The 18,183-nt window shown below is 44.4% G+C and overlaps 2 protein-coding genes across 2 annotated transcripts; both read left to right on the top strand.

Moving 5' to 3' along the window:
- Window positions 1–148: 148 nt before the first annotated feature.
- LOC131126301 (adenylate cyclase type 4) lies at window positions 149–10,284 on the top strand. The gene is made up of 26 exons (XM_058068668.2): window positions 149–324; window positions 1,136–2,146; window positions 2,799–2,996; window positions 3,066–3,227; window positions 4,608–4,757; window positions 4,863–5,026; window positions 5,121–5,232; window positions 5,306–5,433; window positions 5,545–5,703; window positions 5,998–6,157; window positions 6,266–6,442; window positions 6,529–6,560; window positions 6,625–6,678; window positions 6,746–6,809; window positions 6,881–6,978; window positions 7,059–7,143; window positions 7,216–7,353; window positions 7,430–7,507; window positions 7,598–7,773; window positions 7,972–8,056; window positions 8,287–8,445; window positions 8,525–8,671; window positions 8,749–8,850; window positions 9,316–9,430; window positions 9,509–9,633; window positions 9,722–10,284. The coding sequence occupies exons 2-26, from the start codon at window positions 1,349–1,351 to the stop codon at window positions 9,854–9,856; spliced, it is 3,801 nt and encodes a 1,266-aa protein (XP_057924651.2). The 5' UTR covers window positions 149–324; window positions 1,136–1,348; the 3' UTR covers window positions 9,857–10,284.
- Window positions 10,285–11,428: 1,144 nt separating this feature from the next.
- Window positions 11,429–18,071, top strand: cyld3 (cylindromatosis (turban tumor syndrome) 3). Its single transcript, XM_058067141.2, has 17 exons — window positions 11,429–11,554; window positions 11,804–11,975; window positions 12,043–12,157; window positions 12,221–12,378; window positions 12,455–12,871; window positions 12,935–13,040; window positions 13,124–13,554; window positions 13,625–13,790; window positions 13,852–13,993; window positions 14,080–14,202; window positions 15,106–15,197; window positions 15,272–15,335; window positions 15,415–15,613; window positions 15,674–15,782; window positions 15,927–16,045; window positions 16,123–16,330; window positions 17,129–18,071. Exons 2-17 carry the CDS (start codon window positions 11,808–11,810, stop codon window positions 17,311–17,313), a joined length of 2,802 nt encoding a protein of 933 aa, XP_057923124.2. The 5' UTR covers window positions 11,429–11,554; window positions 11,804–11,807; the 3' UTR covers window positions 17,314–18,071.
- The last annotated feature ends 112 nt before the right edge of the window (window positions 18,072–18,183 follow it).

Below are 18,183 nucleotides of genomic sequence, written 5' to 3'. Positions count from 1 at the left end.
TTGTGTTGTCATTACAATACAAAAACACGAAGAGTTATAAAAATAGACATTCCACAAAATAGTGACGCTGTCTGTATAATTGGTATCAATAGTCGATATTTGAATCAATAAGCCCGCCCCTAGTGGAACCATCCTCACGCGCATACACGAGCTCCCAAAGTGTGTGTGTGAGTCCTTTCGCGGTCCTTCTTGTGGCATTTTCCAACTTTTTTTGGTAATGGAGGACCTTTATCCGTGTAAAAGTGCACCTGTTGAAGCTTGTTCGGCTCGGCGACGAAAACACTTCTAAAGTGGAATATGACAAAGTCGAACGTCTATCACGAGGTAAGGTTGTACGCTAAACGTAAAGAATGGTTAGGAGAAGTGCCTTTTTAGCCTTAGCATCGTTGAGCATATTGACATGTCATGTACTGTACATGACAGGGATTTAAAGTGTTTGAGAGAACAATGGTGGATTTATTCAGACCCATGTCATTCATTTTGCTACCGTCATCCTTTAGGCTACAGTTAAATATATATATATATATATTTAAAAACATTCTTATGTCGCCTTCCGTGTTGCCGACGCTAACATCTGTGATGTTTTCTTTTTTTTAAATGGCAGAAGATGCTGCCAACATGTCTTTTTTGTGTGCTTCAACTCAGAATTATAATTTAAAAATTTAATGTATATCAGGTCAATGTGTATATGATATAAGGTGATATTTACAGGTTTACATGGCCTACTCTTGTAGGAATTAATGTACAAAGACATTTTAAGGAGCACTGAATGATGCTGGAGCAGGTCACTTGAGGTGGTAAAATTAACACTTTAAGTCCTTTTATTTTGTGAGTTGTGATGAGCACAAAGCCAAACCATGTGTAGGTGTTGACTGGAAAATTGCTGTTAATGTGTACTGGGTGCGTCGCTTGTCATACCATTGAGTGCTTCATGCCTGAATTCTGTGTGTGTGTGTGTGTGTGTGAGACCAGACTGAAGAACTAGCCAGACAAACAAGTTTAGCATAATGGGGAAGTAACGAAAGGACGTCATTAAACTAAAGGTGTGAGTTCATTGCCATTATTGTCCAACTCGTGACACTCTTTCAGTTAGTTTTGTTTTCTCCAAAATGAAAGTCTGTCTTTTTCATGATAGGAAGACTTCGACGTCGTTCATCGATGGTTACGTGCTCGCTGAAGGGGGATCACCTCTGGTTCAAGAAAACACAAGAGCTGCTTTTTGGACGTGCAGAACATTAGTCTGTTTCACTTAAACGGCTGTAATGACATGATGAACGAGAGTCCACCGCATAATTTACTTCATTGTGTTTTAACAGGATCCTCAGGTTAATACATACCGCCAGAGAAGATGCAAGCCAAAGATGAAGCATCTGAGGTGCCTGACACCCTGATCTCCACGGATGACATAGCCCAAACTGGAGATGTACTTGAACTTAACACCATTGGTGGCACAGCTAGCACCGAAGACAGAAATGACACCACAACTGGACTACCAGGCGGCCAATCAGGACCCTCTGAAAGCCACGTGTCTGTAGAGGTGGATGCGGTCAAAACGGCTCACCTGCCCGACGGGCCCCTTGTCGTGGACTCTTTGTTGGGAGGACCACCTGTTCTCTTGCAGCAAGCCAAGGATGACGGCCAGGTCAGTTTGTCTTCCCAGAGGCTACAAGAGGACAACACGTCATCTCAAACCAACGAGTATTCTTACTCGGACTACGGCAGCATTCAGTCGAGCCCCGGCAATAGTTTCAGTAGCAAAGACTTAAGTGAATTAAGCAGCAGCAGCTCCTTTGATAATACAAACTCTGTCCCTCCTTGGAACTCCTTGGAACACATGTCCATGAAATCCAAAAAAAGCTGGAAAAACAGGCTCACTGCTACCCGAGGAGATTCCAAATCTAAAAAGAAATTGGGATCCACACGCAGAAATGACTCCATCAGCGAAGGGGGCAATACAGGCAATGAAGAGGAGCGACGAAACGAGCGGTCCCGCCACATTGTCACCGAACGCGTGTGTTGCTGCTACAGGTCCATGCATAGGGGCTGTCTACAGTGTGTGGAGGAGACGCCCGCCATGTTGTCTGGACTGGTGCTGTCTTTGGCCTTCTGTGTGGCCATCATCGTCCTCATTCCCACCATGGGAAGGGTGAGAACAACTATTTGTGTGTTTGGTGGGAAACAAATCACTTCCTTCTCTACATCATTCCAATTAGGATGCTAAATAAGGTTAATACAGTCTACACTTTGACACTTGTGCTCTGTATTTCAAATCTAGCACACAGGAAATATCTCTCATAGCTAGTGCTTGACTAATAGTTAATGGATATGTCCAGAAGTTAATAGGTAACATAGGTCAGCAGTGTCAGTGGGAACTCAAGTGCAACATTCCCGTGCATCATTTAAATATTGGAAACGAATAATTGACATAAAAAATACACGCAAATATTCAGCAAAGTCACAACAACTGAAAATTAGTGGCTCAAATCAAGACACTATACGTGCAATATGTAGAATACAGCATACCTTTGTTAAAGTAGCTTTTATGAAAACACAAAATGTAGACCTGGTCTATCAGAAAAGTATCCTTTGCTCTGGCACTGTATAGTAAGGGTAATATAATAGGGAAAACACTGCATGCACACATCAGAAAAAATTAAAGCAACTTCAACCCAATTTGCTGAAACATGTTGGAATGTATCTGAACTAAGTACCTTGAGGCCTTCTCGTGACACGCTTGCTTGAAATAGTGTCAGTGATTGCATTCAAATGCAAACAACAATGTTCCAATTTATGCACAGAACCTTGACGTCCACGTCGGAGCTCTGTCGGTGGTCTGTGTGGTTCTCTGTCTGAGCGCCGGCCTGCTTGTGTGCCTCCCATGGCTGGCCAGTGTGAGGCGCTGCGCTGGAGCCCTGGCACTCTTTGTGTGGGGGACACTGTACGTCACCGCTATTGTTTTTATCTTCACCGGAGGACCCGTTACAACATGGGAGCAGGTGATGTCATGTGACTGCACTTTTATAAATACATACACTCTGTATCATTGCTAAAACCCTGTCTTTCAGGTAGCGTTCTTCCTCTTCTTGTCCCTGAGTGTGTACACGGTGCTGCCTCTCTCACTGGCTTGGGCCCTTATGGTGGGGATTTGGACCAGTGTGACACACATCGTCATCATCAGTGTTTATGTCCCTGTCACAAGCCCAGAGACACCAGACCTGGTGGTGCAGGTGACTTTTTATTTTAGTGCACTTTCTCATACCGTTCTCATACATACATGCTGATGCTGGATGGTGGCCCGCCGATTAACCCACCATCCTCACAGTCACTAGAGCTCTTCTTTTGGATGAGTTCATGAGACAAGATACATGTGATTGGGTCTCTAGAAAGGGGAGGGAAGGTGACCTAAACAATTACTTTTAAGGAAAGTACAAAGAAAAAACAAAAAAATACCTGATAATATACTCCAAGCAGGGTTTTATGCTACCGATCCCAATAATCCATGAGCGAAATCGTCAAATACCACACATATCACATATGTACAGTGCCAGTGTAAATGTTTAAATGTACTACTGGCTATATTAGGGGTCACCAATGTTTTTTTTTTGTGAGAACCACTTTTACAAAATGAAAATGGACAAGAGCTACTCATTTTTGTAACATTTATTTACATAGCTTATTTCAAGGCAAACAAAGCCAAGTGCCGAGACTGACGTGCACCCACCACTGTGTCCAATGTGGTTGGACGGCACACGCGTCACACGTCATCCATTGCGCGACGCAGCCGCGCACACAACGAAAGTGCTACAGAGTGCTCACAAATCCGTACTGAGGCAGTACTCATGCCCAAATTTTGCCCACACTTGCAAATACAGTAGGTGGGACCGGGGCTTTAGTCGCTGCCTGACATCACATGCCTCAAACTCACAACACCCAGTGTTTCTCACCTTCTTGATTAAGTACTAGTACATAATGGTGGGTCGTGTTGCGGCCATACTTGATAAAGAAAGCAAGCTTGTGGTGTAAATGTGTTAGTGAGCGAAGAGCTACAGAGTAAACTGATGATGACGTCGTAGAGGGGCAACAGAGCTGGGGGAGAGTGCCTTTTGTGTGGGAGTTAAGAGCAGGCTAAGTAGGCATGTTTTCACCAAAGTCACCAAAGCGTGCAATTTTTTATTTGGTTTTATTTGGTTTTATTTGATTATATGGAACAATACAGTTAAGGGCTAGTTAACATCATCATTTCAGTTTGCCAAATGAATGTGCCTCACGGGATAACGCAGTATTTTATAAACTCAGTCTCACGGTATATGGTGTTCGGTATGTGATCCAAGATGGTGGAATCATCAAGCAATGCTGGCAGTAGTCCATCCACATCTTTATTAATACCACACCATTCAACAAAGTGTAAACTACAACAGTTTGTTACATGCAATATTGCAATAAGATTTTTTGATATGTGCCCTGTGATCGAACACAACTACTTCTCTCTCGAATTCAGCTGTAGTAGGTTTCAGCTTGTGACCCTAACGAGGACAAGCAATTTAGAGAGCGCATGGATGTTTGAGTTTTTACTTGGAATTGAAATGCAACACATTATTTCTCCACAGTTGGTGGCAAATGGGTTGCTGTTCTTGTGTGTGAACTGCATTGGCCTCTATCACCTGTGGACCACAGAGCATGATCTGAGGGTATCAAATCAGAAGAGAGAGGAGTTCAGCGCCATCCGCTCACAGAAGGAAATCAAGAAATACCAGCAGGTTGGATCACATTGCAGCTTTTTTTTCTCATTAAATGGCTCTTTACTGACTTCAGTAGATTCTCTTTATTTGCTGACCCCATCTTGTTTGTTTCCCCGGCAACAGGAGCGTCTCTTGCTGTCTGTGTTGCCCCTTTACATCGCAATAGAGATGAAAGCAGATGTGATAAAGAGACTGACCAAGCCCAAAAGCGAGCACAACAGCGAGCCCATGAAAAAAAACAAGCTCAATTTCCACAGCCTATACGTTCGACAGCACAAGGATGTTAGGTGAAATGATGAGTCTTTCAAATTTCCAAGTTTTTTTAATGTTGCATCTTTGTGTAATCTGTGTGTAATCCTAAATGTGTGTGTGTGACGCTAGCATTCTGTACGCCGACATTGTGGGCTTCACAAAGTTGGCCAGTGCCTGCACACCAGAGGAGCTGGTTGCGATGCTCAACAAGCTCTTTGGCAGGTTTGATGACATCGCAAAGGTACCAGCACATCCACGAACACTGGAGAAAAAAAAGAGATCTCTGGCTGTAAAATGTCTGTGTCTGTCTGTAGAAAAACGGATGTCTCCGCATAAAAATTTTGGGTGACTGCTATTACTGCGTGTCGGGCCTGCCAGACCCTATCCCGACACACGCCAGCAACTGCGTACAGATGGGCTTGGACATGTGCACTGCTATCAGGTGGGTTTATTTGACTGCTTTCTCATTTGCATGTCACTTTTGGTGTCCAACTTCCTCCTATCATGTTGATACTGTTGTTTCATCTACATGATTCTGTTTCCTCTTGTGTAGTAAACTGAGAGAGGCGACAGGTGTGGAGATCAACATGCGTGTTGGCGTTCACACAGGCAATGTGCTCTCCGGCGTGATCGGCTTACAGAAGTTGCAATACGATGTATGGTCACATGATGTCACTTTAGCCAATCACATGGAGTCCGGAGGTGTTCCTGGGTGAGAACATCTACTATTTTAACTGTCCAACCACTCGTTTTTTTGTGCCGGTTGTCCTCATGGTTCACGGGTGAGCTAAGGCCTTTCCCAGCTGAGAGGGCACATGTAGACAAACAGCCATTAACACTTAAGCGTATCCAATGAGCCTAACGTGCATGTTTTAGGGATGTGGGAGAAAGCCAGTACACCCACTGGTCCACCACGCAGGCCAACAGCAACTATACCAAATTTAAAATCAGTTTCATTTTGTCTTTTGTTACAAAACATGAAAGTGTTCAGTTTTGTCTCTTAAAGGAGAGTGCATATCACAGAGGAGACCCTGAGGCACTTGAACGGAGCATACCAAGTGGAGGACGGGGATGGGGGCAGTCGGGATCCTCTTCTTAGAGGAAGACAAACCTACTTAGTGATTGACCCCAACAAGTTCAACAGCCTGACGAAAAGACCTACAGAAGTAGGACGGCACACTTTGTATTTCTCGAACATACTACAATATATTTTTTTTTGCTTGAAAATTACCAGATACCCCTCAATATTTTCATTTACGTCATCTGTTTTTAAGGCAAACCTTTCTGCAGCTGTCGAAAACAGGCAGCGGGCTTCTATGCGCATGTCTCAATACCTTCGGTCGTGGCAGAACATCCATCCCTTCGCCGAGCTCAGTAACCATCGCGCCAAGTCCTCCAATAAGACCAATCCTGTCCATGTTGCCCCTGCAAACCAGTCTCAATCACCTGCTGTATGTTCACACCCAGGACACTATGCATTGATCTGCATGTGTAAATATATGTGTACTTACTTCATGTCTGTCTGTGTTTGCTTCAGGAACGACCACCTTGTCAGAACAACCCCTCCTGGTATGTTCCAGCGTAGTTCTTCACTAACGTTGTCGTCATTTTATTTTTGTCCTTTTTGTTTCAGCCTGGTTGTAGATAATGGTGTAAGAGGATCGCTGGACACTCTGGACACCGCAGGGTACGTTTGACCTATTCCTCTCTTGTTGCCATTTCCTCTGATCTACATCTTCTCTAATGTCACCCAGGAGGCGAGCCAAGAGGCTCAACTGTCTGACTTTGCTGTTTAACGATGTGAGCCTAGAGAAGCAGGTAATTTCAAGTGAGCCTGCCGAGAAATTGCGGTGTTTTCGATATGATCAAAAAAATTTTGTTTGTTGCAGTTTCGCTTCTCAGAGGTGAAGGGCTTACACCAATCCATGAGCTGCCTTGCTTTGGTCTTTGTCACACTCTTCGCTGTTCAGATGCTTGTGTCTGACAAGTGAGTGGCACCTGTGTGTTGTCTGTATCTTTTCAATAAGAGCCATAAAGTTGTTACTAATGCGATGGCACCTATGGCAGGAACTTTGAATTGGCCGTGTCCTATAGTGCCACATTTCCCGTGCTGGTAATTCTGCTGTCCATCGCTTTCTGTGGATACCTACAGGTCTGTGGAAGATTGAAGACTTAACTGTTTAAAGTATTACAGTGTACACTGATTAAAAAATTTTTTTTAAAGAAATTGCGTTCCAAGATCCCACCTCGGGTCCAGTGGATATCAGGACTCTCTCGAGGCGTCTCCACCAGGGCGGCTTTGCGCCTGTTTATTGTCTGCTTAGGTGTGCTAATCACACTGCTGATGGCCATCCTCAACTTTGTAAGCTCTTTAAAAAGGAACTTTTTTCTGCATTATTTATGTTTGTTGTTGTTGATTTCATTGTTCCCCTTTGCAGGTGTTTGTCCCAGGAAACAACTGCACCGATATTACTAACAGGACCACGCTGGAGGGTCTCAAACTCTACACTGTCCCTGTGAGAAGCATTGTTTTGAAGCCTGTTTATTTTTTAAGTCCTGCCAGAGGTGTTGAATTGCTGTATTTATTTCTCCACTGACACATCCAGTACTATCTGTACTGCTGCCTGCTGGCCATGCTGGGAGTCATCGTCTTCATTAGGATATGCTTGTCAGTGAAGGCTCTGCTGCTCACGCTAGCTGTGGTCGTTTACCTGGCGCTCTTCCTACACGTGTATGCACTCAGGTCCGACTGCCTCATCAGCCTACTCTACAACAACACCAGGTCAGTGAGCATTGATTTGCTCAGCAGCCATACACTTATAGAACATTCAGGTATAACGCCGTGGCGGTCATGCCAGCGTTTTGCCACTCAGAATCTATGTCACATTTCAGTACCATTATTTATTTAGTGAGACTCATCCAATTATATAGTAACCTAATCATCTCAAGCAGTGAATCAATTATTATTTTCTCTTCACAGGCCCGGTGTTCTGAAGGACCCTCTCATCATGTCAGGGTTTTGGTTGGTCATCTTTTACATCATCTGCCTCATACTGGCCAGACAGGTGTGTAACATTTTCACACAGGGTCATTTAGATTTGGATTTTTGTCTCCTTTAATAATAAAAAGTTTCATTTAAAAACGTCATTTTGTGTTCATTTCTGTTATCATTGACTACTATTTAACTTTATTTGTTGATCTGAAACATTTAAGTGTGACAAACATGCAAAAAAGGAATTAGGAAGATGGCACACACTTTTTTTACAAAACTGTATTTCATACCTTGTGCTCTCAGGATGAGCTGGGTTGCCGTGTCGACTTCCTGTTGGAACACTGTTTCAAGCTGGAACGCGAGGAGATGGAGACGGTGGAGAACGTCAACAAGCTTCTCCTCCAGAACGTCCTGCCCGTCCATGTGGCCTCCTCCTTTCTGGGCAAGACTGTCCGCAACCAGGTGACACCAGTGCACAGACAATGTTACTGTAGTTGTAATTGTGAGCGAATGAAGGCTGATGCTTTGCCTTTTCTTTTAGGACCTGTACAGCCAGTCCTATGAGTGTGTGTGCATCATGTTCGCCTCTGTACCTCAGTTTAAGGAGTTTTACAGTGAGAGCAGCGCCAACAAGGACGGCCTCGAGTGTTTGCGCTTCCTCAATGAGATCATCTCCGACTTTGACGAGGTGCAACGGAGTACCTTGAACCTCGCTTGTCTTGTCACTTTCCCATGAGTCACTCAGATGGTCTCTCTGTCCCTCAGATTTTATCCAAGCCCAAATTCTCTTCAGTGGAGAAAATCAAGACCATTGGCAGTACATACATGGCAGCTGCAGGGCTGACACAATCATCGGACGATAGGAAGGTGTGCCTTTTTTTTTAAAGTTCATCACATAATGAGAGGAACACTGTGTGGTCAGGTGAGACCATGATAACACATGTCAAATTAGTTTCTGTATGAGAACATTTTCTGAAGTAAAAATAGCTGAATTTGCACATTTCCTATTTGTTTCTCAACATGTCACCAGTATGTTTGCAGAAAGATATATTATACACAATGTCTTTTTACAGCCTGTGTAATATCTTTAATGTCGATCGGACGTGTAAATCTCACTACAGAGTCTGTGCCTCACCAGTCACGAATCTCACTTGCATGTCACTCGGAAGTAGCTCTGATAGTGACGCCAAACAAAAAGGTTTTACGTCATCCCTTGGGCTGCAAGGTGGCAATGGTTAGCATGTCAGCCCTGAAGTTTGGAGATAGAGGGTTTAGAATTCTGGATTTCATTACTTAACTCTGTTGAAACATGATCTCTGGCTCTGCCTGTAGAAATGTGACATGTCCTACAGTCACGTGCGCTCCATGGTGGAGTTCGCAATCTCTCTAATGAACAAACTGGAGCTCATCAACAAAGACTCCTTCAACAGCTTCAAACTCCGCATTGGTAAGCATTTACACTGCGAATGTGGGAATTTACAAGGCTGTCAAACTGCTCAATCTAGCCTGTGTGTTGTACTTGCAGGAATAAACCAGGGCCCGGTCATTGCTGGAGTCATCGGTGCTCACAAACCGCAATACGACATCTGGGGGAACTCTGTCAACGTGGCCAGCAGGATGGACAGCACGGGAGTGCTGGACAAAATACAGGTCAGTCAAGGGTACCACTGGCTACCAGTCTGCTCATTCTCCAGGTGAGGACTTTGTGTGCTTTACCTTTATACTTCTCTGTATCTAGGTGACTGAGGAGACGGCCCAGGTGGTCCAGAGCGTGGGCTACAGCGTCACACTCCGAGGCGTGATCAACGTCAAGGGCAAAGGGGACCTGACGACTTACTTTGTCAATCCAGAGCAGTCATCTCCACGATTCTGACGACCTCCTTTTTGGGGACTATTACGACGAGCCTGCTACATTGTGCTCGCCATAGCGCTGACATGGCTGTCGCCCTGACGCTGACATGGCTGTTGCCCTGACGCAGATGCTGCTGAGTGTCTGGCTATATGTGCCTGCCCTCTCTTTGCACCCATGCACTAATCACAAAGGGATGCCTTAGTCTTTGGGATGAGACGCTAAATATAATCCCAATTGCTTGAATGATCGTTACGATCATAGATGAAGATGCAGCTGTGTCTGTGCTGGACAGTCTGAATTCTGTATTTTTGTTCAATTTTCAGATCTTGAATAGTTTGCTGAATGAAATGGACATTCTGCTCATCTGCACTTGTTGCATATGTAATTGTGTTGCCAATCGCCATTTAAACAATGTGCACTTTGTAATTGCACATATATATATATATATATATATATATATATATATATATATATATATATATATATATATATATATATATATATATATATATATATATATATATACTATATAAAATATTATTATTAATCATGATGTCATGTTGAAAATATTTTTCTGTGTATATTATCAAATACACAAGAATTGTGTGAGGGTCAGTCTGTCTGACTGTAGTACATGTGGAAATGTTTTATTTTTTTATTTATAAATAATAAAAATGAATGTTAAAAATTGCGATTGACTGACAACTAGTCCAGGGTGTATCCTTTTGGTCGAGTGGTTAGCGCGCAGACCTCACAGCTAGGAGACCAGGGTTCAATTCCACCCTCGGCCAGCTCTGTGTGGAGTTTGCATGTTCTCCCCGTGCATGCGTGGGTTTTCTCCGGGTACTCCGGTTTCCTCCCACATTCCAAAAACATGCTAGGTTAATTGGCCACTCCAAATTGTCCATAGGTATGAATGTGAGTGTGAATGGTTGTTTGTCTATATGTGCCCTGTGATTGGCTGGCGACCAGTCCAGGGTGTACCCCACCTCTCGCCCCAAGACAGCTGGGATAGGCTCCAGCACCCCCCGCGACCCTCGTGAGGAAAAGTGGTAGAAAATGAATGAATGAATGAATGAATATTTGGCCTATTTGTACAATGAGTGAAATAAAAATTTAAAAAGTTAAATTAATTAAAACCAGATACCTTGATATAAATAATAAAGTCATTGATGGTAATTAATTAAAATGTCGATTAATGGGAATGTGTAATACAAGGGGTTCAAACCTTTTCCATGCAGATACAGTAAATTGAAGGATGGAATTTCACACCTTTTGCTTAATTAAAACACAATGCATAGCTATGCTAAACTATTAAATATTAAAGAAAAAAACAACTACACTTCAGCTGTGTATTACAGGTCACAAAGCAAACCGTTTGAATCGTTTTCATGTGAAATTAAGACGTGTGCTTTAATTTTACGTTAGGTCAATGCCGCGGCACACTTTAGTGTTGACACAGCTGGACTATGGAATTTTTATTAATTAAATCAATCAATAATTGAGGTTATAGTTTACGTTGACATATTCACGATTAAAGTTGTCCAAAAAAGGGTACCTTAAAAAGATACGCCAAGGTTTAGCCTGATTGGCTGTTGAACTTTTGTGACTTCCCATTGGCTGACGCTGCCTCGGTCTCCTTTGCTTCCGGCTTTGCTAGTTAGGTTTGTTATGGGAGTTCTTGATTTTTACCTGACTTGAGTGCCTTTGGTGAAGTCGGTAGGTTTTTATGTCTTTTCCCTCCACATAACTCGTTAGTTACGAACACGTCGCTCAGACAACTTGTTGTCACAAGCTAAAAAAAACCCGCTCTGAACATGAAAGACGACTGGTTGAATGTAAACCTTTGTCGCCATTACCTTACGCTTTAGCGTGTTGACTCGCATGGAGGTACTCAAGTTCACCGGTTTGTCCATTATGAGAGTAAATACACTGTTTCTTGTCTTGTATCTTGTATCTTGATTAAAGCAACATGCCAGGAGCCCATGACTTCAAACGAACTGGACGCCCCCAGAAAGTGTACTTGATCTCGACCGACCAGTATATTCAAGACCATGAGGAAGGTACCATTTGCCTTCTGCGGGGGACAATGTGTGTGGAGAAGCCTCTCAAGAGCAGAGGCGAGCTCGTGTGTATAAAGGTAGCAAACATGTGCACGGTTTTACATTGTGACTGGGATAATCTGCAAATAACATGGTTCAACAAAGGTACTGGAAAAGGCCATCACCCTGTCAGTGGAGAGAACGGTTCTTCTGGAGGTACCAAGTGACTTTGTTGGCCTGTTGGAGCCGGTGGAACCAGAGACTCGCCTGAAACTACTAAGTAAGCTGTTACAGGAAATGAGGGGATTTGTGTTGTTTATTGGGAGATTTTGTTGTTTTTCAGGCAATCCTCAGAAGTTGTATGACTTGACCAGTTTGCCGATCGGCACCCCCCTGTCGGTCCGCACCGGACCCGGGGATGACTTTTCAGAAGCTGTACTCAAATATTTTGGACCTCTGACACCAGGGACCAGAGCTCGTTTTTTTGGGGTGCAGCTCTTGGTAAAATTAGCACTCGAACACACACAAGAATTTGTTTTTTCAATGGTGGTCATTAATGGCGCTACATTTGGTGCAGGGCTCAGCAGCGGGCAAAGGCAAAGGAACTGGAAATGATCTCTTCACCTGCCCAGACGGAAGTGCCATTTTTCTCCCAATCAGCCACATCCAGCCCCGACACTGGACCCGCAGTCCAGATGGCCAAGAAAGGCAGCGGCAACCCCGCCGCAGTGTCACCCGTCGTCGTCCCGCAAACATGCAGCCCCGAAGTAATGGGCACCACTCGGAGCGCTGGCCCCTGCCACCCACTCGTAACATCCAGCCCCAGTCGCTGGGTGTTCTCCCCGGAGCGACTGAGCAGTCGCATGTAGCAACCGTGAGTGTTGGTCAACGAGTTAGCATGTCCGTGGAGGGCTCTACCGTTAGCGGAGAGGTGCGCTTCTGTGGTCCCCTACCTGGTCGGTCTTCATCTGAGACCTACGTTGGCGTCCTCCTGGTCAGTTGCTTCATTGCTTCCAAACACGTTCAGGGTGTCTTATAATTGGGAATTTTGTCCCAGGACACTCCGGCTGGCGATTGGGATGGGCGTCATAGAGGAGAGAAGCTGTGTCAAATTCCTTATGCCGCATATGGAAAGCTCCTACCAGCATCTGAGGTGTTCCCAGGTACTGGACCACCTCCATAACATGTTTGTCATCTGCATACTGTGCTCATTTATTCTCACTTCTATACCCCCCCTCCCCCGCAGAGTCCCAGCATCCCAAAATCCCTCCCCCTCCAGCTCTGAAATCTATCCTGAACACCTCACCAACCACGACCAAACCTGTGACAACGCCTGCATCCACCCCCAAAGTGGCTATGTTGCCCCCCAACAAAAAATACCCAAAACCTGTTCCTCCGCCACCGCCACTCAAGCTGGCCCACAATCACTTACCCCCGCCCCCTCCCCCACCACCTAAGCCAGCGGACATTGTGATCCCTGCAGTACGTTCCACAAACGGCATGCACAGTCCACCCTCGCCCCCCATGTCAGCAGATGTAGATGACGCACAGGGAGAGCACACGGAGACCCTGGAGGTGGGCTCCATGGTGGAAGTGAACGATCCGTCCCTTTATGGGGTGATTCGCTGGATTGGAAACATTAGTGGCATTCCAGAAGTGGTGGCAGGCATCGAGCTGGTAGACTTCTATGGAAAAAGCTGCTACTTCTTGTTGTCCAGATATTTCATGTTTGTGCTTTGCCATCCAGGAGCAGGAGCTGGCGGCCGGAACTGACGGCCGGTACCTCAACAAACGCCACTTCCGCTGTCCACCCAACAAGGGGCTCTTTGTCAAGCTTTGTAACTGCAGGCGGGATTCCAGATTTCCCGCTCCGGAAGCCCGTGTCAATCAAGTGGAGCGCTGCAACTCCATAGGTGATTAGTTTGTGTGCTGTTTTGTTTATCACAGCCCAAACATCTTTTTGTGCGTCGCTAGCCTTTGCAGAGTGGGGCAGCGAACGCGTGGAGGACCACACGCCTCCAGTGGAGGGTGATGAAGCCAAGGAGCTGTACCAGGGCTGGAAGAGAGGCATTCAGGGTCACCTCAACTCCTGCTACCTGGATGCCACACTCTTCAGGTGCTGTGTTTACTTCCTGCTTTCAGAGATCATACACAGATGCATGATGTCTCACTGCCTCTGCTGCCATCTTTCGCCGTGTGCAGCCTCTTCGCCTGCTGCAGTTCAGCAGACTGGTTGTTATTTTGGCCTTCGGAAGAGGAAGAGGACCAGAGCTCGAACCGAGCACAGGACCTGCTGCGCTGTGAGATCGTCAACCCCCTACGGAGGTACTCTGAACCGGTCGCTTTTTTAAATAAAACCTTTTGCAAGCTTTTGACACAATCATGCATCACTTCATCCGAAATGCAGCATGCAAGTTTGTGGTCAAATTCTTTGGAAGTCATGCTAGCATCTACAAAATATCGTAACCGTTTTATAACCATTAGACAAATGGTCAGTGACTTATGGGCAATTATTTGCCGAGTCCCGCAGCTGTCAGGCTGTACAACCAGCACTGCTCCCAATAGACTTCTACACCACTATGTACATCTGTGTAATACTTGCTTTTATAGTCCGTATAGTTATTCCAGACTCCATTCACTGTGCAATATTAAGGGTTCTAAATGCAATATACTAAGTTCTATGTGAAGTATTTCCATAATGCCTCATATTAACTCACTAGCAAGATCTCAGTGTATAGACTGGTCATATATCTCATCTCGTTTCATATTATCTACATACTGTATTGTATATATGTAACTCTGGGAAAAAAACTGTTGATTTTGTTAATACTTGGGTTGTTTATATTGTTTATTTTTCTATATTGTGTATTTTGTACTGTTTTGTACTGTAACTGATTTCTGTACTCTTGCTGCTGTGCAATGCAAATTTCCTACACTGAGGGACGAATAAAGGCATATCTTATCTTATCTTAGATGCCCGTGTAAAGGCAGCCATCTTTGGTAACCTCATGTTACTAGGAATGTGTCGACAAATTTTTATTTTGGGCAATGTCAGTTTTGTGGAGTAATCGTTGTAAAGTAAAGCACCAGTGTATTTGCGGAAATATGACAATCAGGGTGCATGTATTGATAAAAGTCCACTTTTGAGTGGAGCACTTCAGGAGTAGAAGTTGCTATAATGTCTGTATAATGGTGTTTTGTTTACAATATATGTTTATTTTTATCTAGGCACGGCTATGTGTGTGCCAGTAAGACCATGGCTTTGAGGCGACTGCTGGAGGCCGCCAACAGAAACGCAGGTTTCACCAACCAGGAAAAAGGTACGTGAACCTCAATGCCGTGCAATCCAGCTGAGGAATGCCGTCACGCCGCTCGTCTTTTTATGCCTGTCCAGATCCGGAGGAGTTCCTCAACAAGCTCTTCCAGCTCCTCCGAGTTGAGCCGCTCCTCAAGATCAGGTGACGCCTTGCATACCTCCTCCCTCTTTTTTTTTTTTTTTTTTTTTTTCACCCTTTTGATTTTTATTTCCTTTCCCAGGTCAATGACGCAAAAGCCGCAGGAGTGTCACCTCTATCAGCTCTTTCCGCCTCACGCTCCTCCCTCCTCGTCCTTGCCATCCTTCCCTGATGAGGCCCCCGTTTTGTTGCCCTCACCACTATTCAGCCGCATGAAGGTAGCTAGCGTGCAAACCCTGCTGGAGTCGTCTTTCCTCCACGCCGGCCTCAAGTTTGTGGAGGTGAGCCGCAGCAAGCCTTCCAAGTGGATTGTCATAACTCCTGTTTGACCTTCACCGTAGGCTCCCTCTTGCCTCTTACTGCTCATGCCTCGCTTTGGGAAGGACTTTAAGATGTTTGATGCCATCTTGCCCACCCTCGACATTGACATCACAGACCTGCTGGATGACAGTAACAGACATTTTTTTCCCATTTAAAAAGACATTTTGACTTGGCAAATAATTAGCAATAAGTCATTGACTGTCTAATTGTTATAAAACTTTGAGGATATAACATTTTATTGGAGAACTGAAGGTGCATGTCCTCTGTGTCCAGCACTGAGGCAGTGCAGCATCTGTCAGGCCGTCGCCCAATGGGAATGTGTGCAGTGTTACGAAGACCAAGACATCACACCCGGACATCTCAAACAGTACTGTCACACCTGCAACACTCAGGTACTGCATATCCAAGCGGTTAGCACGGCTCAGCTCGTCAAGCATATTGTCAAGCCCTTTTTTTTTTGTTTTCACAGGTCCACCATCACAAGAAGCGGGGCTCCCACTCCCCGGTTGAGATTGGCATCCCCGAAGCGGCGTTGACTGGCCCAATCAACTGTGCCCGCCAGCACATGTCTCTGTTCGCCGTGACATGCATCGAGACAAGCCATTATGTCAGCTTTGTCAAATACGGGCCTCTGTCCTCTGACTGGCTCTTCTTTGACAGTATGGCCGACCGCGAAGGTGAGACATTGATTGACCAGTGACCATATTCCCATATTCCCATCTAAGCCCATATTCCTAACTTAGCCTCAAAGTTCATGACAAGAAATCTTAGCTTAAGTGTCATTTCATAAAGTTTCTGAGAGCAACATGAACTTTTATCATCGTGAAGAGGCGTGAATGATCCCTTTTGCTCGGTATGAGCAAGCCTTGTGATTGGTTGTTACCAAAGGAAAGTGCTATTGAGCACTTTAGTAGTGCTGCACTATATGCCATATATGACATACAACAGCTCAATATTAAGTCGTTGGACAGGAAGACACATTTTCATAGCTATGTTATCTAGAGTGCTAACATTACAGTTACATTTTCACTAACGGACTTAGCTTCATTTTTTAGATATGTAGCGAAGCCTTTAAAAAAAAACAACAACAACAAAGCCATCATTGACATTTAACTGACGCAGTCCTGTTTGTCACTGTTGTTATGGGAATTGTTGTTGCTGCTGTTTTTGTCTCTCTCTACTGTTCCCCCAGCCCCGAACCCCCACCCCAGTTTCTCTTCTTCTTTTCTGTGTTTCTTCTTGCTCCGGTCCGGTAGCTCCAAATGCGCATAACAAAAACATCCAATAACAGTAAATAAAATGTCATGGTACAGGGGAGTTGTAGCCTACACCTTTCCTGACACAGAGCAAATGTGTTTAGCATGTAAGGGCATTTAGATCAACAATACTATCTGCCCCAATGGCTGGACGGGACAAAAAAAATGCATCGAAATCCATGACTGAATACCAACCAGTAACCAATTTATTTCATCTAGGAGGTGAGAATGGCTTCAATGTGCCCCTGGTGAAACCCTGCCCGGAGGTGGGCGGCTACTTCAGCCTCTCGGAGGAGGAGCTTAGCAGAGTTGACCCCGCTACCTTCCGGGAGCCTGCTCGCCGGCTGCTGTGTGACTCCTACATGTGCTTATATCACAGCCTGGAGCTGAGTCTCTACAAGTGAACCTCTCACATCAGTTATCTTAAAATGTTCTTTGTGACTCTTTCGTAGTCGTTTCTCACTTGTCAGTTGAATGAGTTGAAAATAATTGTTTGAAGTATTTATTGAACACACTGTTTACAGAATTCTAATTGATGTTTGTACATGTACACATGTTACAGTTTGCTTTGCACTGCTGAGATGTCTCTTGAATGTTTGCACTACATTTACAGTTGCACACCAAATTTATTCATTCATTTTCTGCCGCTTGTCCTCATGAGGGTCGTGGGGGGTGCTGGAACCTATCCTAGCTGTCTTTGGGCAGCCAACCACAGGGCACATATAGACAAACAACCATTCGCATTCATACCTATGGACAATTTGGAGTCGCCAATTAACCTAGCATGTTTTTGGAATGTGGGAGGAAACCGGAGTATGTGAAAACCCAACACGCTCTGGGAGAACATGCAAACTCCACACAGAGATGGGCGAGGGTGAAATTGTAATATTTTGTAATTTATTATTTTTGTAATTTATTGTAAATTTTATTTCTCTGCAATGTGTACAAACTTGCAGTAGTCTACAATAAACCCAACAAAATTAAAACAATTTAGACAGCACATCTAATACTAAAAAGTGTTTACGATGACTAGGTAGTTTTTAAATTGGTCACTTGATGCTTTTTAGAAATGTTAATGTTTTAACATTGGTGTTGAATAATTTGTATGCATCTGTCAGCCATGAGGTCCAAACTTTAAATTTTTTGATTTAGGAAATAAAAAAAATATGTTGTTGGATTTGGGGATTTTTTTTAAAAATGATTATCAAAAATAATCTCCCGGCGGTTTAATGAATGGGGAAATAAGGACCATCCATCTCCGTAAGCGCCGCTAG

Source organism: Doryrhamphus excisus, linkage group LG2 (genome assembly GCF_037039965.1).
Source record: "Doryrhamphus excisus strain RoL-2023G ecotype Guam linkage group LG2, RoL_Dexc_Guam_v1.1, whole genome shotgun sequence".
Taxonomy (NCBI): Eukaryota; Metazoa; Chordata; class Actinopteri; order Syngnathiformes; family Syngnathidae; genus Doryrhamphus; species Doryrhamphus excisus.
The sequence above is the reverse complement of the archived record's forward strand: the minus strand, read 5'-3'. Positions and strand labels throughout refer to the sequence as shown.

Coding starts and splice junctions, on each gene's coding strand:
- LOC131126301 (XM_058068668.2), top strand. CDS start 1,349: ATGCAAGCCAAAGATGAAGCATCTGAGGTGCCTGACACCCTGATCTCC. Junction 5,233..5,305: donor GGTTTGATGACATCGCAAAG/GTACCAGCACAT, acceptor GTCTGTCTGTAG/AAAAACGGATGTCTCCGCAT. Junction 6,979..7,058: donor CAGATGCTTGTGTCTGACAA/GTGAGTGGCACC, acceptor CACCTATGGCAG/GAACTTTGAATTGGCCGTGT.
- cyld3 (XM_058067141.2), top strand. CDS start 11,808: ATGCCAGGAGCCCATGACTTCAAACGAACTGGACGCCCCCAGAAAGTG. Junction 12,379..12,454: donor TTTTTGGGGTGCAGCTCTTG/GTAAAATTAGCA, acceptor CATTTGGTGCAG/GGCTCAGCAGCGGGCAAAGG. Junction 16,046..16,122: donor GTCACACCTGCAACACTCAG/GTACTGCATATC, acceptor TTGTTTTCACAG/GTCCACCATCACAAGAAGCG.